Genomic DNA, 25,923 nt, shown 5'->3' on the forward strand with positions numbered 1-25,923 from the left:
TCGGTTCAAAAATACACAATTGGAAATTAAAGAACTCAAGTATTTAAATACTCTAAGTAATTGAAAGTATTCGGTTCAAAAACACATAATTATTTGGTAAGATACTCAAGTATTTAAACACTAAATACTTATTATTCTTCAGTACTTTTCTGGTACTTTTCCTTTAGTGAATTCTCACCAGGAAGATGAGTAAAGTCGGCCACGTAGAAGCGAGTATTTACGTGAGCCCGAACAAATGAAGTATAATTATGAGTGATACTCACGAGTTCCCAGGGGCGTGTTCTTTCGGTGCCCGTGTTATTCCTTGGTAACACTAAACTACACCGAATCGCATTAGTGATGGGACAAAGTTAATAAAGAACAAAGTTAATCAATCGAACGAAGTTTCAGTTTGATAACTTTGTTAGTAATCAATTATTCATTTTATTCGCAGAACTAGCAAACTGAATCTCTATTCAATTGATTCCATTGGAATCGTGTTGTTCACGTCTAAACAATTGTTTCTTCCCTTTTATTTCTCAAGAAATGACGGAACATTGTTATGGAATAATGAAAAATTACTTTGGCTAGATTTTTAATAAAGGATCTTCTTACAAACTGAGAAATAAAAAGAATAATTCAATAATTTAGAAGAAAATCATTAATATTGATAATCATGCTCTTTTCTGTAGAAACTTTTGAACAATTCATAACAATGGCACCTCTCCCAAATTGAGAAATGAATATAATAATTTAAAAGTATCTTCTTAATATTAATAATAACTAGAACATAGCTATTTTAAAATTTCTGACCTCCAGAATAACAATTAAGAAACAAAACTTCGTAGAAACGTTCTATACATCACCTTCTGCCCTTTCTTTACAAATTTCTGAACAATTTATAACAATGGCACCTCTCCCAAATTGAGACATGAATATAGTAATTCAAAAGTATCTTCTTAATATTAATAATAACTAGAATATAACTATTTTAAAACTTCTGACCTCCAGATTAACAATTAAGAAACAAAACTTCGTAGAAACGTTCTATACATCACCTTCTGCCTTTTTCTGTACAAACTTTTGAACAATTTATCACAAAGGGCCTTCCGCCAGTCACCAATTCAATTGTCTTATCTCCTTTCGAGCAAGAATAGTCAATCGGATCGCTGCCATCGCTGCGCGTTACACTTTCAGCGACGTAATGAGAAGTAATACCGTCCGTCTCAGTTGCATTTCTATAATCGTTTCCTCGTTTCGCAATGACTTTCCGTTTGCGACACAACGGACCGTGCGTCGCCGCGTTCCCGCTGATAGAAGGAGCATCATCTCGCGGAACGGAATTAGAAACGGGAGCCACGGGAGGAGATGTTGTTTTTCGAACGGCTCGCGGAACGAACGATTCGCGGACTTTCTAAAATTTTAGACAAGCTCGCCGACACAGACGTCGTTTTACGTAACTTCCTTCCGGCGACGGAGTGCCGCTTTCGAGCCGCGCAACGCGTAATTAATGTTAGTTGTACTTTCGAAGTAAAATTGCATATTTTTTCGTTTTTTATTATTATTATATGAGGTACCACGTACTTCTTCGTTTATTGTTGTCATTATATCAAGTATTGCGTATTTTTTCATTTATTAGTATTGTTGTAGCAGATATTAAATATTTCTTCGTTTATTGTTATCATTGTATCAAGTATTACGTATCAAATATTACATATTTCTTCGTGTATTGTTATCATTGTATTAAGTATTACTTATTTTTTCATTTATTAGTATTATCGTATCAAATATTACATATTTCTTCGTTTATTATTATCATTGTATCAAGTATTACGTATTTTTTCATTTATTAGTATTATCGTATCAAATATTACATATTTCTTCGTTTATTATTATCATTGTATCAAGTATTACGTATTTTTTCATTTATTAGTATTATCGTATCAAATATTACACATTTCTTCGTTTATTGTTATCAGAGTATCAATTATCACGTATTTTTCCATTGATTAATATTATTGTATCAAATATTACACTCTTTTTTATTCATCATTATTACTATATGAGATATTACATATTTGTTCATTTTTACTGATATCGTGATCTCTTCGACAGTAAAGAACTATGATTACTTAAGCATTAATAATAATTGTAGACTTTCTTTTGCGAATAGGAGATAAGAAATGAGAAATATAATTTGCGATATAATAAATCTCGCATAAATTTTAGTTTCCATCTGATTCGCCCGGTCTACCTTATTATTTTGTGTCGTTAGTCATATCATTAATCATATCGTTTATCATATTATTAATCATATCATTATATCATACTATTTATTTTATGTTTTCATTGCTCTTACAAAGTAATTAACTCCACTTTCCCAATGTTTTCAGATTTTGAAAATTTGGCGCCGTTTGAAGAAATTAAGAAGGTAAGGGTAAAATAAAAAGCAGAAAAATACTAATTGAAACACTTACATACATAAGGAATTAATTAAGTGGAAAATAAATGGCAAAAACATATTTCTTTTGTTATTTAAATTTATTTATATTTATATGTTTCGTCAATCTTCCTGTTCTCGATTCAATAACAATTTTAATATTTTTCTTAAAACATTAAAATATAAGATGTATTATTAAAACGTTGAATAATGAAAAATAATATTAGGTGTCGACTATCGTAACAAAAATGAGTTTTCTCCGCATTTCTACGACACTCAACCATTATTTAAATTAGTTACCTCGATGTACTCCAGTTTCTGTAATCTCTGCCCATAGCTAACCTCTGTTGTCTTGTATGGTCATTCCCATGGAAACCACTTGCGTAACTTCGTTCTGACGATGAGACGCGCAATTCTGCGTCTTCTGATGGAAAAAGGGCATATACGTCAAAATGCTGTTTTAGGAAGATTGGTTTCAGTGTTTTTAATGTTTCGTTACTTCGCGTGAGAAGTAGAGTAACTAAATTCAATTCTCTTTAAAGATGTAGTAACATATTATGTGTGTAACACATACCCAAACGATTTGTGGAGATCAGGTAAACAAGTCAACATTCTAATATAAAACTATTAAAACAAGAATATTAGATAATATTATTAAAATAAGTGATCCTATTTATGTGTAACATAAAAAAGTAAATAATATTATACATTACACGTAGGTAAAGTGTATATAAAATAGTATTTTATATTATGTTGATAATGTTTTTTATAAATCAACGTAAAACAATATTAGAATACTACTAACAAACGCCTTTTCCACGAAAGGCTTCAATTATTTATAATAATTCTTCAAAGTCGCATGATATTGAGTAAAATTATTGTAGTTTAAAAGAAATGAAGATATACAAGTTCTAACATGGTGAATATTTCAAGTGACAGTCTCCATAATGTTCGTAGAATCTCAGAGAGCGTTAGTGAAGGCAGTAGAAAAATATAAATAAAAAGTTCCACTTGAAACGAATGAAAATGATAGCTGATCAGACAATTTTCTCGTACAATTATGTTAATTATAATCACGGCAACAATGCGAACGCGCAATTGTAATACGAAGTCTTCCTAATTCTTACGTAACTCTTACCTAATTCCAAGCAAACAGGAACATTTTCCTCTTATTTTCACTTGTACCGTTATGCTATCGCAATTTGCCGGAAGAAACACTGTAAACACCCTGTATATCGCGAGAAGCAACGATCAGAGTTTATGAAAGGCGCCACGTGGACAGATAGAAAGCGCGATGATCGCGATGACGGTTGCATCGGTGTCGACGACATTACCAAAAGGTCAGCGTTGGGTCGCGAATGCACTTTTAACACCGTAACCACGGGGCCCGTTACGTTGGAAACTCGTATTGAATGTTCAAGATACTCGAATCACTTAAATCTTCATCAAAGGAATGCTAGGAATAATGTCCAATCAATTATGCTAACCATTTGCTACTAAATCTCAAAATAATACTATGCCGTTTATTTAATTCACTTAATTTATTTTCATTTATATTCATATTTATATCATGTGTTATATTTCATTTAATTGTAATGAACATAAATTATATGAAAATAGAAAAATATTTGACTCGACGCAATATTGAGTCATTGATCCTTGAGACGTTAAAAATTGAATATAGGAACGTATCATGTATGCCGGAAGGGATGGATATAACGTCGCGTAATTGTCACGTAATTGATTGAACGAATAGATTAATTAATGAGGCTCAGGTCGTTGATCGAAACCTGACCTGAACGCTTAAATATCAGTTTTGGTCGTCGTGAATATAAAGTATAAGGTATGCGTATAAGGTCCCGTTAGATAATTTGGTTTTATGTAATGGAATCTATATTGAACATCATTGTGTACAGGGTGATTCATATAAAGTGTCCCGACTTGATCAATAAGAATATAATGAATATTTCAGTTTCATGACGACGAACTTTTATTAAGAAATACTGTGCGCAGAGGGAATGTATCAAGCGTTGAAATTTTCAATAAAAATCTAATGCAATAGTTGAATTTTGTAGACAAAAGATCTGTAAACAAATTATTATAAACGAATAACTGAGTTTTACAGAGAAAAGTTTTTTTAAGCAATAGCTAGTTAAGAATACATATGTTTATAATGGAACACGAAGTATTTAGAAACATAAGAATAATGCATTGCCAGTTTAATAAATAAATATTAGATAATTATAATAAAATTACGACAAAATATTTCTATCGAATATCTTGATATACCAGGTGCTTTAAAAGAAAATTTTATCAGATAAAGTGCCTTTTATCTGTAGGATAGAAACTTCTGTATTTTTTATAAAAAATCGTACTCTCTTTAGTTATGGTTTAAAATTGCACAAATAATATGCAAATCCCCGAACAAAATAAATTAGGACCAAGTCTCATGATAGCTTCAGAAAGTGACACATAACCTGGAAAAATTGCATCCTCTTTATTTATCATCACTTTTTGAAATTGCCTAAATAATTTTCAAATTCTCAACGAAAATAAATGGACAATATTAATTTTTGAAACGAGAATGAAAATTGAACCGAAATTCCTACCGAAGATAGAACCAAGTCTTATGGTAGCTTCAGAAAGTGATACATAACTTTGAAAAATTGTATCCTCTTTAGTTATTAATACTCTTTAAAATTATCATTACTTTTTAAAATCGCCCAAATAATTTTCAAATTCTCGACGAACCTAAATCAACGACACAGATTTTTGGAGTGAGAACGAAAATTGCACGAAAATTCCTGCCAAAAGCGGAGATGAAACTCATGAAATATTAATGAATGTCCTTTTGCGAATGGAATACACGATGGATCCGCGAAACAGCGTTCCTGCGTGGACGGGGATGCGCGTGATCTTCGTTGCTCGCCGTTACGAAACCAGCGGCGTCGCGGGAGCGAATAGTCGGCGAGGAAATCGTGGCATAACCTTTAGTATAATAATAATGGTAGAAGCTCACGGTTCGTTCGAGCAGGGTTTCCACTCGCGGCGCAAAGAACAGGGGAGACAGTCGCGACGGAGGTCGAGAGAAACGGGAAATCGTCGACGGAATGCCGTCGCTCAAGGATCACCGGTCAACGGTGAGATCCATCGTTTCCGTTTCTCCATCTGGCTGTCGTTGGGCGAGCAATGCAAACAATATTAACCTCGCATTAGCTGAAACCTCTGAGGATAAAAGAGAGATGTCCGTCGTGGAAAAATTCATTTGTATTGTTGAATACTCAGGTGAAAGTAGTTGGAATTGCGAAAATAAAGTAAACGAAGATATGGCAGGCTATTGGCAGAACTTGAAATTAGAAAACAGACGAGTAGAAACGTGAAGGTGAACTACTTGTAGAACATTTTGTTCCATTATTAATGATTTATTTGAATTATTCAGTTCTAACATTCGTGTGAAATTTAGTTGAAACACTCTGCAGAATTTAAGGTTGAATTAAGTTTGAGACTGTTGTATTAAGGCTAATGAATGATTAGCGAAATATCTTTGGAAACAAATTACGTTTGAACCTACACTAATTGGATATCACGTGATATTTTATCTTTTTTAAAACGTCCTGTATAATCGAAAAGTTTCACTGTACAATATTATATTAGAATCCAAGAATTATCATCCAATTCTTTCCATCAAAGAATAATCATCATACCGTTTTCCAAACACCAAAATTCACTGTATATCTTCTTGAAACACCCGGTAGAATTCAAACTGCTCAAAAAAATTGTGCGAAACCTCTGACAAACACTGAATCTTTTCAAGGAAATTACTCTAAAAAATTCACTCTCAAAGAGAAAGCAAAGTGTAATAGAAAGATGAATATCTCAGGAAACATACTAACCCAATACCAAGAAGCCTCATCCGAAGACCTTAGCGAAGATCCTGGAGTTCTCGGAACCCTCTAAAAAATCTCGCAAAGCGAAAAGAAACAGAGGAAAAGCACGAGGAAAAAGGTAAAAGAAACCCGAGGACCTTCGACCTCAGCCAATGTCTCCGATTTCGGGTAGCAGGATCTGAAGGAAGAAGGAGATGGCGATGATAGCAAAGAAAAAGAAGAAGCGAGGGAGGAGGATGGAGGGAGAAAGGTGGTCCAGTGGAAACACGCAGGAAAGCGAGTGGCACGAAAGTGAGAGGAGGCAGTATCTCGTCGGCCTTGAGGCCTTCGCGAGGGAACATTTCACTTGCAAAGACCATCCGAGCTGCGTCACGGATCCTGATAACGCTCCCCGGGACCAAGAAAGGAAGACGAGGAGGAGAAAGAACGAATTCCTCCACTGGTCACCGAGATTTTTCCAATGAGCGCTATAGTCACAGTTGGCAATGAGAAGCAACAGTGAATATGAAAGATATATTAGGCATTACTCAGACGTAGAATGATTTCCTGATAGGAAATGCTACGTGCTTAGAATTTTTTATGGAATTGATTAGCACGATTAGATCTGTCGATTTTAATCTACGAGTTGTGTTTAATACCTGTTGGTTACACATTTGGAAATTGGTATTATTTAATGTGCACTTGGTGGACGATAATGTTCGATGTAGTCCTTTTTGGGAACACTTGTATATTGGAAGATTTAGTTGTTTTAGAGAATAGTACGATTCGTGGTTGGTTATCAAGGTATCCTTGAAAATATGCTTTGGATTTGTGTTTATTAGACTTCGAAATTTCCGACAGGTTTTTTTTGAAACTCCCTGTATAGGTCAGGGTTAAATTGTTTTAGAAAATGTTAGTTTTAACCTGTATGATTTAAGGTTGAATTACTTTAGAAAGTAGCAGATTCCATGGACGATTATTAATGCATTCGTAGAAACAAATGTTCAAATGACTTGGGCCCCGTATTAATCAGACATTACACTTTCTCTCAAGGTTTCCTGAAACGCCCTATATAAATTTGAAATTCTATTACCTTGAAAACTATAACACTCGAATCTATTGATATTTATTGGTGTACATATTAAGAAACTACTGATTTTTGGAAGTCGTATTCATTATATACTATCCCACGACACGTCATAACCTATTTTGAATCTCTCTGTATAACTCAGAATTCAAATACCATGGAAAGTATTAGGTTTTATAGGCAATTATTAAATTATCCATAAGAACAAATTACTTCGGTCCCATATTAATGAGACATTAAACTTTCTCTCAATCTTTTCTGGAACTCCCTGTAGAATTCAAGATTCGAATACTTCAGAAGGTGTTAAATTCTATAGACGGCTATAAAAATATTCTTAAAAACAAATAACTTCAGGCCCATGTTATTTACACGTCAAACTTTTATCAACCCTCTCTGAAACATCCTGTACAAACCTAGCATTCAATTAACTCAAGAAACACAACACCAATATCAAACAATTCCCAGAACCTCAAATACCAAACGACACTGCATAAAAATTTTGAAACTCCCTGTACACTTCAAAGATCAAATACTTCAAAAGGCATTCATTTCCACAGATATCCCGAGAAACAAATAACTTTGCACCCAGATTTCACACAATAAAAATTAGTTCGATGCTCCTTGAAACCTCCTATACAAACGCAAGATCCAACTACCTTAAACGATACAACATCAATCGAAAACGATTCCTGAAACCTCACCCAACAAATACCAAACCAACCACAAGCTACTTCGAATCTCCCTGTACAATCGAATACTCGAGCAGAAAATTTCCTCCCATCGAACATCCTTAAAATATCCTCAGACTATCGGTCCCGACAAAGAACATATGCGTCGCGTGGAAACAAAAAGTATCCGAAAGTTTCGGGTGCGTTGGACTGTAGCAAAAGTGGGCGGAACCATGTTTAAAGGATGAGCGTATCGAGCACACACGCCCACGACATTCCGCAGCCAGCGTCGGAATTTCTCCCGGTGTTAAAACACGCCGTCACGTATGCAAATAATGTCCGTTCGAGGAAAGGAGTAATTTACGAGATACAGATCGTCGCCTGGTAGAGACTAGTCAAGGTTCCTCCATCGAGGACACCGGGGTGCGGGAATCAAACACACACAGGCACACGCTGGTACGATATCGTTATCAGTTCCGTTGCTTTCGCTGTCTTTTTACTCCATCGATTCTTTTCTCCTTTTGTGTTTTTTTTTCTTTCTCTTTTATTCTTCTCGCAGACATCGTTTTTTTTTATTTGTCGTATTTAATTTACATTTATACAAGTTAAGTGGCTCGGGGGCGCGTTCTGCAAGGCAGCCTTTTCTTCTATATACAGGATGTCCCGCAACGAACGGTACAATCGAGAAGCAGACGAGATCTCGTAGTAGTAACTTCTTTTTATTAACAATTAAATATACAAAAAGGAAGAATTTTTATTTCTTAAATTATTAGTATTTTTTCATTTCTTTTTCGATTTATTTTCCGTTTTTTTTCTGTTTTGGAGCTTGGAAACGTTTTCTTTATTCTCCTCTGGGTTGTACCGGTAATTGCGGGACACCCTGTATACACAGATACATTTAGTTGACAGAAAGTGACACTGGCGACCGTCTCGAAGGAGTTTTGCGATGAACCCTCGGCGAGGAAATTGATGCGTGGTCGCGTTGAGGTTAGGTCACCCCGTCGGTTTTCTTTATTCCGCGTGGTTTACAGAAGCTGGAACGAGGAATCACGGGATCCCCCGGTTGACGGGGATTTTCTTATCCCCTGCGATAAGGCTTCGGTTTTACTTGCACCTCCTCCCGTTGAGTCTCCTCCACTTCTTCCTGTATAGGCTTTCCTCTGGTTCCGCCGAACCTTCCGCGTCCTGACGACTTCGTTTCTGTCGTGGCAGTGCTTTTAGCTCGGCTGCTTGTGCTTGCTCTGAAAAGAATTGATACATTTTTCATTTCTTTAATTATTTGAATTTTTGAGTCTTTGAGGCTTTGAATCTTTGAATCTTTGAATCTTTGAGTCTTTGAGTCTTTGAGTCTTTGAGTCTTTGAGTCTTTGAGTCTTTGAGTTTTCGAATCTTTACATTTTTTAATTTCTGAATATTTGAACATCTGAATTTTTTTATTAGTAAAATGTACTGTAATTATTAATAATTTAATTAACAGAAAAATGATTTTCAGAGTATTTAACAGAGAATACAATAACATATTTTCATTTAAGCAGTTTACGAAAATTGATGTAGAAATATGAGTTTAACGAACAAATGTTTTCAACGAATGAAATCAAGGATAACTTATACACCAACATCATCCTTTCCTCAAAAAATTCGAATTTTAACATTTTTAAATTCAGATTGCAGTGGGTAGATAAGATTACGATGATAATTACTTATTGTTAGATTTTGGCGTGGTCGGTTCTCCAGCCGCCCCACTGGCAGACGTATCTCGATGGCTGGGCACTTGAGCCCTTCTTCTCTTCAACGCCGCCAATAGATCCTGATTCGATCTGTAGAGTAATTAAAGAGATCAGTTTTAAAGAAGATTTCCTGGGAATTGAAGGAATTAAAGTTAAATCACCTGAAGGGTCGAACTCCACCTCGAACTATCTTCGACGATTCCGTGGTGGTGGTGGGAACTTCCTCCTGTTGCTCTGAATTCTCTTCCAGTTCCTCGTCTATCTCCTCTTCCGCTTCCGCTGGTTGTTCTACTGGTTTCGCTGTGGTAGCTTGTGTCTGTGAAGAATATTAGAAAATTGTACGGTTACGATCAGCATAATTCTAATTAATTCATAAGGGATTAAATAACAGAATACTACATTATTATTCTTAATTTAATAATATCAAATACAAACCAGTACAATAAGAGTGTTAAATAAAGTTCTCAGACACTGGTAGCAATGGTATTAAGAAGGAAAAATATTTGTTTAGTTTACAAATCTCGGTTTCCATTTATCTATCCTTTGCCACTGAAATTTGCATAAGTATGCAGTATTGCGTGCAGACTGCAGGCTCGCATTTTTATGGTGAAAAGTCATTGAGATAAGATATTCAGGATTTTACTTACTGCTTTAATACCTTTCCTATTAAAAATTCAATAATTCCCTATTATAAATTATTTCTAGTTTTCCTGTTAACTCTTTGATCCAAGATACTATTTAATCTATGTGCCAGTTAATAGCAACTCGGTATTGATTGTAGAGTAATTAACATACTGAGGCCGCTCCTTTTCTTCCCACGCTGACTCGCCCTCTCGAAGACAGCAGCCCTCCTAGGCGACCGGAAGTCGGCCTAGCCGGCGCCGAAGGAGTAACCGGTGATGCCGCTGGTTCCTCTTCATAGTCGTATTCCTCCTCGGATCTGACCACGGCTATTAGGCAGCCGGTCGCCAACAATCTGTCAATGTTATTAATTTTACATTTATCATTACGTTGTTTTGTGTTTTCAACATTTCTATAAATTACTTTGAAAAATATTGATAAGTTGAAACAATGAAACAATGAATCTTTTATTAATATAATTCATTCACAGATTTAAAAATGAATACAAGTGGTATAAACATATACAGGGTAGGCATAAAGTTAGTTTAAGCATTTCAGAATTTTATTTTATTGTAATATTTATTACAGTATGGACTAGTTTATTAATTATCTGAACTGCCTCAGAAATTATTTGGGAGTATTCTAACTTGTTGTTATAGAATAATTATTCATTATATTATTATATAAAAATCTATTAATATTCTATATAAAAATTTCATTTTTCACTGAAGATAACTTGCATTTTACGAATTTTTAATAATATCCTCGCAATGTTCATTTTCATTGATTCAGCTTGTACAGAGTGGCGAAAGTGTTGCCACGTGCTGCACTATTTTCGCGTCACCCTGTATGTGTACACGATCCTAGAAATTCCACAGTGTCAGCAACGGTGATCGTCGTGTATCGGTGTGCGATTCCGGATTTCCACGGTGAGCGAAATAAATAATTAGCCTGACGCGAAGATTTCGAGCGATAGTGAAAGGCGGCCGCGCATGCAAACGATAGATCGCTAGCTGCGTGTTAGAAAACGCTTTCCTCCGGCGCGGTGTGCGATCGGCTGAGAACAGGAAGTCGATACGACTGCTTCTTGAACGGGCCGCGTGTTCCTTATAACACTGCATGCGGTCTAATGAACAGCTGTTTGATACATGACGATGATTCGTGAGAAAAAATCACTTGCCCGGATAATTGTCATATTACGGACCCGTATCTGTGACAATTAATGAGGGAAATGCTGCGTCTGATTAATTCCTTCAGCAGGATAATTTCTAATCAGAGAAACAAAGATTCTTCTTCCGGATAGAAAGTGTTGTTTATTAAAATCTGCGTAGAAGGTGACTCATACATAATGGCCGGTGGATTATTATATTTTATGTGTTCAGAAAATGTTAGTGTCGGGGGAAATAGATTGAAATTGTGAGTATACGGGAATGTGGGGGTACAGAAGAAAGAAGGTTAAATTGATATGTACAGGGTGTTTCAAGAAAGTATGATAAAGATTTGTTTATCATGTAATTTTATCGTTGTTTGAAGGACGTTATAAGTTTGTGTGAATATTCCTTTAGAGTGTTATTTGAAGCAACCCGAAGATAAACAATTACAATTTTTTATGAACATTAGCGGATTCTATTAATGGATACATTAATATTAATTGTTTTAATACATTAATATTAATTTTCCCTTGTAATATTTTATGTAAGATAAAGATAAATTAAGTAATTTTATAAAATACTGTAATGTTAAAAATAATGAACCTGTAATTATTTTCACGTGCAAATCACAAGAAAAATTAACTGAAACACGCTGTACGTAGATACTTATATTATTTCGTATCGTCAGAAATTAATCGTTTTGAATATTCATATTAATAATATTTTCGTCAATTATTCTACTCTCGACCGTGAAAAATGAAACAGTTTATACCGTTCCAATCCAACTCAGACACTGTATACATAGCTATCGCAGCTACCATTAGGTAATTCCTACCAAGGTAATTTAATCATTTTACACCTGAACCCATTCCCTTTCGTGATCCCCATTTGGGAACCTCTTATTACTATGTAATATAATCTTGGTATTATACTGCACACGTTACGTTGAATCGTTCCCTATTATTATATTTCCAAATTTATTCTGGATTATTATATAAATTAATTTTTTGAATCGTTATATAAATTCCACGGTTACATTAAAAACAAAGATAAAAGATACACTTATTATTTGCTTTCTTGGATTGTTAGTTTCTTTATATTAAAATGTTACTTCATCCAAAGAAAAATTGCAACAGCTAAATTTGGTAAGAAATGGGTATATTATTTTCTTTTGTTACCACATTCGTGTAACTTTTTGTAGTCAACAATTCGCAAGGAACGCAAAGAAACTTTAAAAGACAGTTTCCTGTTTTGATCCATGTTAAATTCATAGTCACGAGACTCGCTGGTTATCTTATTGGCCACTCATTAACTCCACGAAACAAAACACAGAGAAAAATGGTACACTAGTACACTGCTTTTCAAAATTTCTCTATAACTGTAAAATGAAATAAACATTACAAAGTATTCCACTTTACAAGCTTAATATATCCATTTCTTAACAAATTTTGTTTTTGCGATTTTTCTTCGAATCAAGGTACATTTTAATGTGAAAAAATCTAACAATTTAAGACATTTTCAAGAAAACAAATGAAAAGTATATTTTTATCTCCGCTTTTAATATAACCGTGGAACTTATATATCAATTCCAAAAATTAATTTAATAATCCAAGGTAAATTTGGAAATGTGATAATAGGGAACGATTCAACGTAACATTTATAGTATAATACTAAGAATAATTATAGTATAATATATATGTACAGTACAATACTAAGTATAATTATGGTGTAATATATATGTATAGTACCATACTCAGTATAATTATAGCATAATACTATTCTCTAGTATATGTCTTTCGTCGAAAACAAATGGAACACACGATAGATCCCGTCGAACCAATACAACCGGGCAAAATTCAATCGAAAATGGCGACTCGCTGTTTCGCGTGGAAGGGCTGCACCCACTCGACGAATGACTGGGTTCCCAGAAATATACTCGTCCCCGAAAAGGCGCGGGAACAGGACAACCGAGACGCGTGCCTCCTCGAGCGCAACTTTCGCCCGCGAAAGGATCGAGAATAGAATACCGAGGACGAGTCGTTGTTTTAATCATGCAACACGCTTCCAGTTGCGCGGGTGTGTGTTCCCATCCACGATGGAAACTGTAATGTACGAGTAACTTTAATGTTCCCGTGGAGTTGCTGGTACGAACAGGTTTCAGCGGATCGGCGAGGACGATTAGAACACCCGGTATGAATAAGATGTAATGGACAAGTGGTATTTTCAAGAGAAGACGAGTTGGTGGTTGAATTAAGGCCATGGAAGTTGATTCGTTAAGAGTATTTCGTGGGTAATTACTCGTAGAAGCAACTTTGTTCAGGATAATCGAGGTTCGATTTATTTTCTGCCGTTTTCGGTATGTTCTGGTTTGTTTATTCCTGTAAGTATAACCTTAAAGATAATTGGTAGTTTTAGAGTAATGGCTTTCAAATGGTATAGTCTACTTATATTTGTATTGTAATAAGATATTGCAATGTATAATATTATACGGCTTTTCCATTTTGTATTGGAACATAGAAGTAATAGTTAAAAATTGATTTTTGTAATTGAGATACAGTAGTGATTCTGAAACTAGCGTCTCTGTTGTCTGTCGTGTAACATTATAGAATGTCAAACCGTTTTATAGCCCATTAATCAGAGATAATAATGATAATGAATGAACTGTCTTAAAATATCAGTGGGACATGCGGTCGTTCGCCACTGTCAGTGCAGGCAGCGAGTAAGAAAGGAGTTAGAAAGGATGAATTAGCATTTAACAGTTTCTTCTATCAAATTCCAACCAAAAGTTACCAGTTTCTTCTTGATCATAATTTCCAATTAATATTATTGTTAGGAAAGCGAGGTTCCAATTAGAATTCCTCGAACTGTGAAGCTTAATAATACTATTAAAAATAATAATCTTATAAAATCTTATAAATAATGTATTTAACGAAATTTATTTTGAAATGGTTGTTCAAACGTTCAACATTTTTATTTATTGAAGAATAAATATTGAAATGGAATAAAAACAGACGAAACGCAGAAAGGAACGGGGAAACTGGATCCCATGCAGAGAACACGGGCGAGGTGTTAAATGATTAATGCGTCGATCGCAGTGTTGGCCACCGGTGCGGTGGTCGATGCCGTAATTAATTAGATCACGTGGCTCAAATAAACTGTAGTAGGTGTGAACCTATCAACGGTGCGTATTCTGTAATGCGAAGTAATAAGTCTGGACAAGATAAATACAGAGAATATAATGACAAGTAACGGTTGAATAAATTTATTTCTGCTCGTATTATTTCCTCGTATGACGCGAAACGTCAGTGACAATTACAAATACGTTTACAATGAAAATTTATATTACAATCGAAAAAATTAGTTTAGATAATTCGAACAATTAATTTATATAACAATTTATATAATAATCCAAGATAAATTTGGAAATGTGATAATAGGGAACGATTTAATATTTACATTACATATTTTATTCTTCGTATAATAAGAAATATCCGTAGCAATTACAAACGCATTATCAACCATAAATTAACTACACGGAAAAATTTATTAATTCAGAAAAATAAATTTATGAAATGTGATAACAGGAAACGGCTCGATAAATGCATGAATATTACATATTTACATTCTTCGTATAATATGAAAAATCTGTAGCAATTACAAACGCATTTACAACCATAATTTAATTACACGGTAGAATTGATTAATTTACTAAAATAAATTCATGAACTGTGTTAACAGGAAACGATTCAATAAAACAATTCATATTACTTATATTACTCGTGCAATACGAAACATTTATAACAATTACAACCGTGTCGTCCATGATAATTTAATAACAGTACACTTTATTAGTTTAGCAAATAAATTTACGGAATCCTGATAATATGGAGTGATTCAATACACCAATTCATATTGTATATTTATATTCTTCGTGTAATACGAGAAAATTGCTACAATGAGAAGTGTGTCAACCGTGATAATTTAATAAAACAGTAGAATTTCTTAGCATAGTAAAGTAAACTCAGGAAACGTGGTAATGGAGAACGATTCAATGAAATTTCATACATTTTACCGTTACTAACTCTTCGTGTAATACGAACAATCTGTAATAATTGGAAACATACAAACAGTGATAATTTTGTAACACAAATCGTGAATTTTACCGAAATAAATGCACGAAATGCGGTAACAAATACGATTGAATAATCCTATACAATTTACCGTTGCATTCTTCGTATAACACGAAACGCGTGTAATAATAGCAAGTGTATCAGCAGTGATAATCTCGTAATATAAATCACTATAAAAAAACAGCTACAACAAGAAAATAAAGTAAATTCACGAAACATGATTTAATCCATACCGTTTACCAGTACATACTTCGTACAATATAAAAAGTCTATTGCGAAAGTTCTACTAGTGTTAATGTCGTAATATAAACCATTATAAAAGGCAAATACAGGGGAAAACAAATCAAACAAATGAATTGGACATGTTTGAACAGTATCACAGAGTTATGAAATACTTCGTACTATAGGAAATATTTGTAATAATTTAAATATATCAAAAGGGATAATTTTACGACAGACGATAGAAGTTCTTTAATGAACTAATTAAGTTCATGAGACTTAATAATAAAACTCATCATAAAGAAACAAAAGAATGATAGAAAAATGAATTAAATAAATAAATTTAATGAAGAAATTAAATAAATTTATTTAGAATCCATTATCAACCTTTTGGTGATAATGTATAATTAAATATTTTAATAATGTAATTGGACATGCGATATTAAAATAAAATAATCCTATCCGTTGATTTATGTATCATTTGTTTTTAATAAAATTTGTTTCATTAGAGTAACGCATATATGTAGGATTAATTAAGATAATACGAACAGAATTTATGACCCCACACAATTCACCATTACATTCTTCAAATTAACGCAAATTCTCTACTAATTACAAACATACCAACAGTGTTAATCTACGAGTAAAATCGTAATAAAAAACAAATACAAAAAAAATAAAAATAGATGAGGTGAATAAATAAAATCAGTTTATTTGAAGTTTAATTAAGTTAAATAATGGTACTAATTATCAGGATAACAAGCGTGATACAAAAATCTTCCACTAATTAAGATAAAAATTCTCTAATAATTACAAACTCAGCAACAGTGTTAATCAGATAACATAAATCTAAATTCCTAGGTAAATAAATTAAATCAATCTATTCGAAATTCAGTTAAATAATAGTACTAATTACCACGATAACACACGTGATTTAAGAATCGACCGAATTTACTACTATATCCTTCGTATTAACAAGAAAAGTCACTACCAATTAGAAACATACCAATATTGTTAATTTCTGAACAAAATCGTAATAAAGAAACAAATGCAAACGAAAACGAGGAACAGATCAAGCCAATAAATTAAAAGAATTTATTTGGAATTTAATGAAGGCAAATAATAGTATTAATTGCCGCGATAACACACGTGATTTAAGAATCCCACGCAATTTGCCATTACATTCTTCGTGTTAATGCGAAAAGTCTCCAATCAGCCAGCTAGTTAAAGAGAGCGTAAAACCGTGTACCGGACGTTTAGTCCGGTTCCACTGCTGAACGTATCGGGGTGGTTAGCGCACGGTTCTTGGTTCACGGCGAAGGAAAAGCTGCGAAATCGGTTCAGCGACGAAAACGAGCAACCGTGACGTAGTGACACAATCGCAGTTGCGGTCGGTCGGCGGCAGCGGGAGCAACAAGCAACAAGCAACAAGCAACAAGCAACGCGAACGGGCGCGCTGCCGTTGGTGACGGTTGCGTCAGCGCCGCCGGGGCCAACAAAGGCCGCGAACGTAACAAAGAAAAAGAAAAGGGACCGTGGCGTCGCGTTTGACCGTGGCTGGGATCGCGCGAACATGGAAAAACGGGTGCTTTCGAAACTCGAACGGTGGAAACCCGCGCGCGGAACGGAGAAACGACGAAAAGAGAGCGGCAATTGGACTTCCCCGTGGCGCGAATCGCGAAATCGATTGAATTTCATCGCTCGTTCGAGAAATTCGTCGATGTGAATCGTTTCTTTCTTTATATAGATCGATTTTTCCTCAATATAGACTGTTCCTTGACTCGTTTTTCTCTTTCTAACTGTTGCGGTTTTTCCTTTCTTTTTCTTTTCTGTTCCATTCTTCTCCTCTTTTTCTTTTTATTTTCTATTCCTTTTTTACTCCTTTTTCTCCTTTGTTATTCTCTTCTGTTTCTTTTCTACTTCCATTTTCTTTCCTTTTCCTTACTGTTTCCTTTCTACTTCATTTTTCTCTTTCCTTATCTTCATTGTCTCCTTTCTACTTGCTTCTTTCCTTTCTTTTTCTTCACCGTTTCCTTTCCATTTCACTGTTTTCCTTCCATATCTTCACTGTTTCCCTTCCATTTGCGTCCTTCCTTCTTCATTATTTCCTTTCTATTTCACATTTACATTTCTATTTCTTCATTGTTCCCTTCCTAATTCCTTTTCCCTTTCCTTTTCTCTTCCCTTTTCCTTCCATTCGCTTTTTCCCTCTCCTATCTTCCCCTTCTATTCCCTACCACCTTTCGGCTTCTCTATTTTCTTCTTTAACCCACAACACTGATTTCTTATTTCTTAATTCCTCATCCTCCCTCCCTTAATCCCCTTTTCCCATTCTCCCTTCATCTTCACTTCAAACCCCTTATTTCCTTTCGTTTCAAAGCATTCATTAATATAGACTACTCGTCCCTTGCCTGTCATTCTTTTTTCTGCATTCATCCCCTCCTCTTTTCACTATTTTCCTCGGTTATCCTCATTTTTCGTTCTCCCCCTTGTTTCCCCGTCGGCGATATTTATTAGCCGCGTCACGTACGAGCTCGCGCGCACGAACGCGACACGTCCGCGGTAACGGATCGGCCAATCCCGATCCGGGAGTAGCTTGTTGCACGAGCCAGCGAACAGAGCCAGAGAAAGTGAGTTTCGTATCGTGAATGTCACAGGTCAAAATCCAGCCGGCGTCGTTGGCGGATCTACAACGAGAAACGTGAGCACGCTGCGCCGGCCAGATGCGGATTTCTTTGGCCCCGCGAGCGCTCGGACGAGCGAGGGATTATTATGCGTTTCGGAAAAATCGCGGATTGCGAGAGGCGAATGCTGCGCCGCGCCGCGGATACCACCGGAGGATCTGTCGGCCATCTTCATAGATCCTGTTCACGACCGAAACATTCGGTTGGTAGCTCCTTGTTATTTATTTAGGTTAGAAACCTTCGAAACTTACATGAAAAATTCGCTGAACACGTATTTAAATATTAACTTGATTTCCGAGACGCAGTAGATTCTATAGAGAGTAGAAGAATGTACAGACACATCGAATGATGATTAAATGTTTATTAGTTTCTGTGTATAGAGTTAAAGAAGACTAGTGCAGATCCCTCTAAGTTATTAGATTAACGCAGATAAATAAAATTCTTGTCGATACATGGGATATTTATTCGACACTCGGTATATTGAAGTTTATCAACAGTGGCATACAATCTCTAAGAACAGCTCCAAGTGAACTTAATTCAAACTTCAAACAACCGAGTCACAGAGATGTATACTAAACTTTGAATTCTTACAGTTTCTTCAAATAACATTTCTAAAATACAAGAATATCATATCTAACCCTACCAAAATTACATATATATCCAAACTTCGATTAAATCGAACCCGATCAAACCTTTAGCCTAAAGAACGACCTACTTTTGGACCAACCTATAGATCGATGGCGCCCCAAGCGAAATAGCAGTCCTAGTAAAATCGGCAGGCTTCGGCGCGTGAATCCGCCATCGTTGTTCGTATTGCGTGAACGTTTGGAATCGTTTTCACCGAATCGCGCTCGCTTTCCGGCGCGCGGCACTTAACGGACGCGGTACTGACGCGAAGGAAAAGCAACGGTACCGGAGGAGCGGCTACGGCGACGTAATCAATATTTTTCATCGGACTCGTTTTCTAATCGATTTCCTGGTTCGCGGAACGGACCGGGTTTGCATAACGCTCTGACCAACGTCCCGTTATTACACGGCCAGTCGGGTATACCGCCGTTACCCACGTTGTCTTTTGTTTGACGGCCCCTCCGCCGTTGGTTTTCGCAACCCCGATTTCTTCCTTCGGAAATTGTCACGGCGGCACCCGTTGCGACAGACGTCGAATACCGGACACGGTGCCCGGCATGTAACGTTAGATAAACACACCTTTCGATCGCGTCCAAGGAGCCTGGCCTTGGTCACCGAACGCGTGCGCGCGAGAGTAATGCTTGGCCGAGGCGAGAGCCGACTCCGCCGAGTCGAATTCGATAGTGTATGCACGTATGAAAGTGACCGTTCGATGGCTGCTGCACTCCTACGGGGAACAATTGTGGCGCTGGAGGTATTGTTCGAAGGGACTTAACGCCGAGTGGGGGCGCGGCTTTAAGTCTATTATTTGAGATTTGTGTGTTCGAGGTGGCTGGGATTTACTTTCAAGTGGGCATAAGGATTCCCTTTGGAGTTAATGTTAAGTAAACAATTCGAGAAGCTGTCTGGATTGTTGTCGAGTGGAGACTCGACGTAAGAGCCCTTCTTGATTTCCAAGTGGATACGCAGGCCAAGAGTCGACTTTTGTTAACGACTCGTGCAGTATGCAGCGTAAAAGCCAGTTTTCAGAGTTAATGTCACCCTCTAGTGTTTTCTCTCAAGTGGATATGCGACTTTAGATCTTCTCCCGGTGGGGACTATCAAGTGGATAGGTAGCATAACAGCTGATTTGTAGAACAGTGCTGTCTGTTCGAGTCTCAGTGTAGGAATAATTGTTGATGTTTATTCTGAAGCGAAGACGTAGCTTAAGATCTCCTCGGTAAAGACTCTCAAATGGACACGCAGCATAGGAGTTGAACTTTAAAAGAAACCCAGTGCCACCGACTAATGATCGAAGTTTAATTTCAAGTGGATAAGTACCTTAAAACCCTCTCTCGATAAAGACTCTTAAATAGATACACAGCCTAAAAGCCTAATCTTTAAAAGAAATACATCAATTCCTAATCAACCAATCATTAAACTTTAACTTCAAGCGAATATCCTTAACACCCTCTTCCGATAGACTCCAAAACGGATACACAGATACCCTCAACTCAATCCTCAACACCGACCATCGAACCTTTCCCAAGTGAACACGTAGCTCAAAGCCTCTCGATAAAGACTCCCAAGTGTGCCCACAGCCTAAGAAGCAATCTCCAAAGCAAATACGCCAGCCTAGTCCCTATCTTCAACCTACACAAACCGTCGAGGTCTCAACTAGATCCCCAACCCAGGCCAAGTCTATCACTCCAGTGGCCAAACATCCAGTCTACCAACAGTATCAGTCATCCAACTGAAATATACAAGGTACTCACGCGAACAATGCGAGCTTCATGCTGCGGATCAACGAGAACAGGGGTGGGCAGCTACGGACGAGTGCAGGCGTGCTCGGCTCGAAGTCGACGGTGGAAGCAGCGTGTCTCGGGTGTCCCAGTCGCGGGGGATCGAGACGTGGAGGATCGGAACGGACTCTTTCGTTGTTAGCACGTCCGCGACACCGCGAGGAATGGATAATACCGTGAGGGAACCGAACGAAAGCGGCCAACCACCACGCCGACTGCAATCGCGGAGGCTGTGTACTTTGGAGTGCCGCGCCGGGTTTCCCCTTCCCTCTTATATATATTGGCACTCTCACTCGCAGCCGGACAACCACCCGTTCGTTCCGGAGAGAACGAGCCGAACCATCCACCTATGCGTGTGCGATCTCTGATGTGTCCTGGCTAGCGAGGGGGCAACACCGACAATGACGACGACGTCGACGACGACGACGACGACGACGACGACGACGACGCTCGTCGTCGCCGTTTCCTCGCGGCCGTGGAATTCCGAATCTTCTCCTTGGCGTCCGCTACCTGTCCACCATGCCGCGAACGAATGACACTGGAATTCCTGGCGAGCCGAGGTTTATGGGCTAGCCGAGCGGAGGATTTCAGATTCGATTTCATCGCGTTTGATTCGTCTTGCGTGCTGGGGACTGCGGCTGGGTACAGGAATCCGGGATTTTGCGCCTACGGATGCGATGGAATGAGGATTTCCGTTGGTCTGGTGGGTGGCGAGTTTGGTTTCGATTAATTCTGTGTGGATGGTATGGGTTGAAATGCAGTTTCATGTTGATTCGATGATTTGGATTATTGCTGGGGTAGTTCGGTATGGCGATCTTGAGATTGAAGCATGTTATTGTATGTATTATTGTTTAGGTTGGTTTAGACCTATCGCTGGTTGAAATCCATCGAATACTATTTTGACGGAATCGTTAAAGATAATGGCAGTCCTGGTAAGCTTGTGTTTATGGGTTTGAGTGGAGGATTCCGACGTCCGTTTCAGTGGATTATTCTCCTGTTTGCTCTTCTCGTTTTCTTACGATGCGCTCAGGTTGTTTGTCCGTGGTATTCCTGGAGATCCTGAATCTATAGCACATTGGAAACAGAATTTTATCTGTACGTTGGTGTTATTTGAGATTTTGGAAGTGGTATTAATGGGTTTAAATATGCTTCGATAATTGTCCACGATATTTTAAACCCATCGCTACTCACCCCTCGAATCTCGGTAAAAACAATTCAATTGTCTGAAATGTAAAGATTGTTCATCGACATATTCAAGATGGACAACTGTACTTAAAGTGATCGAATCTCAATTTCTAATTATCACTTCCAACCATAGTTTTCGAGGCAGTATTGTAGTTTTTAAGACAATATTCTATTGCAATTTTTAAAGCGATATATTGTAGTTCCCAAGATAATGTACTGTAATTCTTAAACTGATCCATCGCAGTTTCCAAGATGATATATTTCAGTTCCCAAGACAATACACTATAGTTTCTGAAACGATCACGATATTCATTCTTAAAACCCACAGTCTTTATCCATCTCAAACACACTAAAAAGAAACTAAACATCTAACTTAACCCGTTGACTGCCAGAGTTTCGAGCGCTTTGTTATAACATTTATTCCTTTATAATAGAGGAAAATAGTATTAGAAATAATTATTAACGTTTTGATATTACAATACTCACATTACACTATCATCTAGCTTCTTGTGTTACTAAATGTTCTGCTTCAATACCAATTATCTTATAAAAACTGTCTCCAAGCAATTAGGAAGCTTCAGTCACCGGTAACCACCGTGGCAACGTGTTAACATTGATATATTCCCCTTAACCCCTATACTGCTCGCCATTTCTTAAACCCATCACTACTCACCACTCAAATCCCATCAAAGCCCATTCAAGCCTTCAACCTTAAAAAACACTATTCTTTAGAAAAACTCAGATATATCCCCAATATAACCCTGATATATCCTTTCGTTATTTGCATACCGCTCTACCGGGTGTCCCGAGAGACCCCGTAAAAATCGAATTCGTTCCCCCAGAGTGCTGGGAATCGAATCGATGCCCTGGTCCGCCGAAACGAAACCGAGAGCCGGAGCTTTGGACGTGTTTTATAGTTAGATCGAGCGTCACCGGTGAAAGTAAACGACACGGTATCGCGGCCCCGTGGCCGAGGAATGTCGGAGGAGACACCCTGCTGTCCGCGATGCCCTATCCGTTTGAATCCTCCGCGGATTCGGAACATTTAGCAACGGAGAACAGATGAAACAGAAAAATTGATCATCAATGAGAATGCACCCTGAGTTGGAAACCGTAGGCCTTTGTCCGCATGATAAAATCAATTCCAGACGGGTCGAGCCGCCGGGAGCCGCGACGCCGCGCATCCCAGAGACATTCAGAATCTTCCGTGTGTAAATGTCAAAAGGTATTATTGCGGCAAGTGCGATTACGCGGCGCACGTTTCTCGGATCGTTTGCCTCGCCGGCATCGTTTCATGGAGAGGAACTCCGTGGTGCCTCTCCGTTCCCTTTGCTCGTTGCTTGGTACCTTGAAGCTTTCGGCTTTCCATGTAACGGGTGTTTTAGAAGAAACCACTCTATGATAGACACTGTGGATTTGTATTATTTGTGCTTCTTAGGAATTGCATATTGTATTGTAACGAATTGGTTCTGCATGGAATTGCGTATTGTTTTGAAGTGATCCAAGCTTTTATATACAGGGCGTTTCAGAAAATTTCATTTTGTCACCTTTGATCTCTGGGATTGAATGTGGGTTTTATTGGTTGAACATTGTTTTCTTTTAATTCGTTATTGTCTTATGGAGGGGTTACATTTTTTGTAATTTGATTTGTAATGGTTTGGGTTTTCATGTAACGGGTGTTTTAGAAGAAACCACTTTGTGGCAGCCAGTGTCGATTTGCATTGTTTGCTCTTTTTAAGAATTGCATATTGTTTTGTAAGAGGTTGGTTTTGCTTGGGATCATGTATTGTTTCGAAGTGATTCAATTTTTTATGTACAGGACGTTCCAGGAAGTTCCATTTTGTCACCTTTGATCTCTGGAATTGAATGTGGGTTTTATTGGTTGAACATTGTTTTCTTTTAATTGGTTATTGTCTTATGGAGGTGTTATATTTTTTGTAATTTGGTTTGTAATGGTTTGGTTTTTAATGTAACAGGTGTCTTAGAAAAAAGCACTTTGTGGCATCAAGTGTGGATCTAAATTGTTTTTTTTTTTAGGATTACTTATTGTCTTGTAAAGGGTTATAATTATGTAATTATGTATTGCTTTGTAATAATTCAATTTTTTATATACCGGGGATTTAAAAAATTTCACTGTATAGTTCTTGGTTTTCTGGAGATGAATATGAGTTTCGTTGGATGAACACTGTTTTCTTCTAATTAGCTGGTGTCTTATGGAGAGCTTATATTTTTTGTAATTTGGTCTTTAATGTTTTGGTTTTTTATGTAACGGGTGTTTAAAAATATGTCACATTGTGATATTGGATAGTTTAGGATTAAAGGTGTATTTCACTGGTTGAGTATTGTTTCTCTGTAACTGTCTTACTGTTCTGTAATGTCACAGTTTTTCATATACCGGAGGTTTTATAAAATATCATCTTATGACATCGAATATTCTGAAATCAGATATGAATTTAATTGGTTGAACATTGTTCCTTATACATAATTGCCAGGTACTTTATAAGCAACGAATTTGAATTTACAATAATTGTGTGAACATTGTTTCCTTTTAATTGTCAACTGTTCTGCAATATTCTGCCTTTTCATATACCGGATATTTCATAAAATGTCACTTGTGACATCGAATCATCATTATGATTACAAAGGGACTGAATTTAAAGAAGTTTCAGCAGTAAATAATTGGAGTATTGCAATTCACAGACTGCAAGTCCTATCTACTTTAAAATTTTCTGTAAAATAAATCATTGTTCTATCTTATCAGAATTTTAAATACTTCTATGACCACTCTAACAATAATTTAATTTTTTTGTTAACTAAATAGCAATATAATCTTGTGGAGCATAAAAATCATCTATTGCAAATAATTACAAATAATTCATTCATTAGAAACAAATTCTATAACATCTTCCTCCCTAATCTTTAACAAACAATTTAATAAAAGATAATATAAAGTTCCCACCAATTTTCGAAGATAGTAAAGTCGATGGGGTTTCAAATAATTGTTTAAATCAATCTCTATCAATTGATTGTTCAATCATTTTAAGAATACTAGGTTTCAGGATCTTATAAACTATTTTACAGGTTTTAATGAGTCTTATATTCTAATTTAATAATGAATAAGAAGGGTCTTCTTATGATTGTGAGACTGGGATCTCTCTCCAAGGATCGATCAATGGTCTGCGAGAGCAAAACTGTTGGAGAAACTCGTGCTGTCACCTCTCGGTGATATTCAGTAGTGTTCGAGATGATTTTGCATGCGACTCTCTTACCGTACGAACGATAATTAATAACAATTATGAATTAGACAAGGAGAGAAATATATCTAACAAAAAAATTAAAACACCACAGTAAGAAAAGGACTTTGTAACTGTTAATGTATTATTAACTTATAAAGTACATCGAAACCTACTTCCATGGCATGTACCATGAGTAATTATAATGGTATTTCGAGGCTTATTCACTGATATTGGCCATGACATATTTTTTTTCACGGAAAAAGAATAAATTTCCTTAAATATATGTTTCATACTGATTTTTCATGTCAATTTCTCGAGTGTTTTATTATTCGTATTAACAGTACAATTTTTTGGAATCAAATCGACATAAAATTCTGAAGCAAAATTCTTAGATTATGTATCTTTACATGCAACAACATAAATTTTATGTAAAGATACATTATATTATTAACAATGTGTGAAAATGTGAGAAAATTTTCTGTTAATTCTAAATACACATTTACTTTCAAAATGAGACATCGT

General features: G+C 36.5%; 2 protein-coding genes across 6 annotated transcripts in view; one reads left to right on the forward strand and one right to left on the reverse strand.

Moving 5' to 3' along the window:
- Positions 1-25,923, forward strand: part of LOC116425946 (uncharacterized) — a 262,805-nt gene that overhangs the window by 50,515 nt on the left and 186,367 nt on the right. For 4 of the 5 annotated variants that reach the window (XM_076374563.1, XM_076374567.1, XM_076374565.1 and 1 more), the window contains one exon: positions 2,373-2,410. The gene's annotated coding sequence lies outside the window, so the exon portion shown is untranslated. Of the gene's footprint in view, positions 1-1,476; positions 1,492-2,372; positions 2,411-25,923 lie in introns of those variants that run through there. The other variant, XM_076374572.1, reaches the window with a different exon arrangement.
- On the reverse strand, positions 8,589-21,219 carry LOC116425956 (uncharacterized). Its single transcript, XM_031974326.2, has 5 exons — positions 20,954-21,219; positions 10,563-10,743; positions 9,929-10,083; positions 9,741-9,857; positions 8,589-9,281 (listed from the first exon to the last, which is right to left on the reverse strand). Exons 1-5 carry the CDS (start codon positions 20,971-20,973, stop codon positions 9,119-9,121), a joined length of 636 nt encoding a protein of 211 aa, XP_031830186.1. The 5' UTR covers positions 20,974-21,219; the 3' UTR covers positions 8,589-9,118.

The sequence above is a fragment of the Nomia melanderi genome, chromosome 2 (assembly GCF_051020985.1).
Source record: "Nomia melanderi isolate GNS246 chromosome 2, iyNomMela1, whole genome shotgun sequence".
In the NCBI taxonomy this organism is placed as follows: domain Eukaryota; kingdom Metazoa; phylum Arthropoda; class Insecta; order Hymenoptera; family Halictidae; genus Nomia; species Nomia melanderi.

Coding starts and splice junctions, on each gene's coding strand:
- LOC116425956 (XM_031974326.2), bottom strand. CDS start 20,973: ATGAAGCTCGCATTGTTCGC. Junction 10,744..20,953: donor ATGAAGCTCGCATTGTTCGC/GTGAGTACCTTG, acceptor TAACATTGACAG/ATTGTTGGCGACCGGCTGCC. Junction 10,084..10,562: donor GAAGAAAAGGAGCGGCCTCA/GTATGTTAATTA, acceptor TATTCTTCACAG/ACACAAGCTACCACAGCGAA.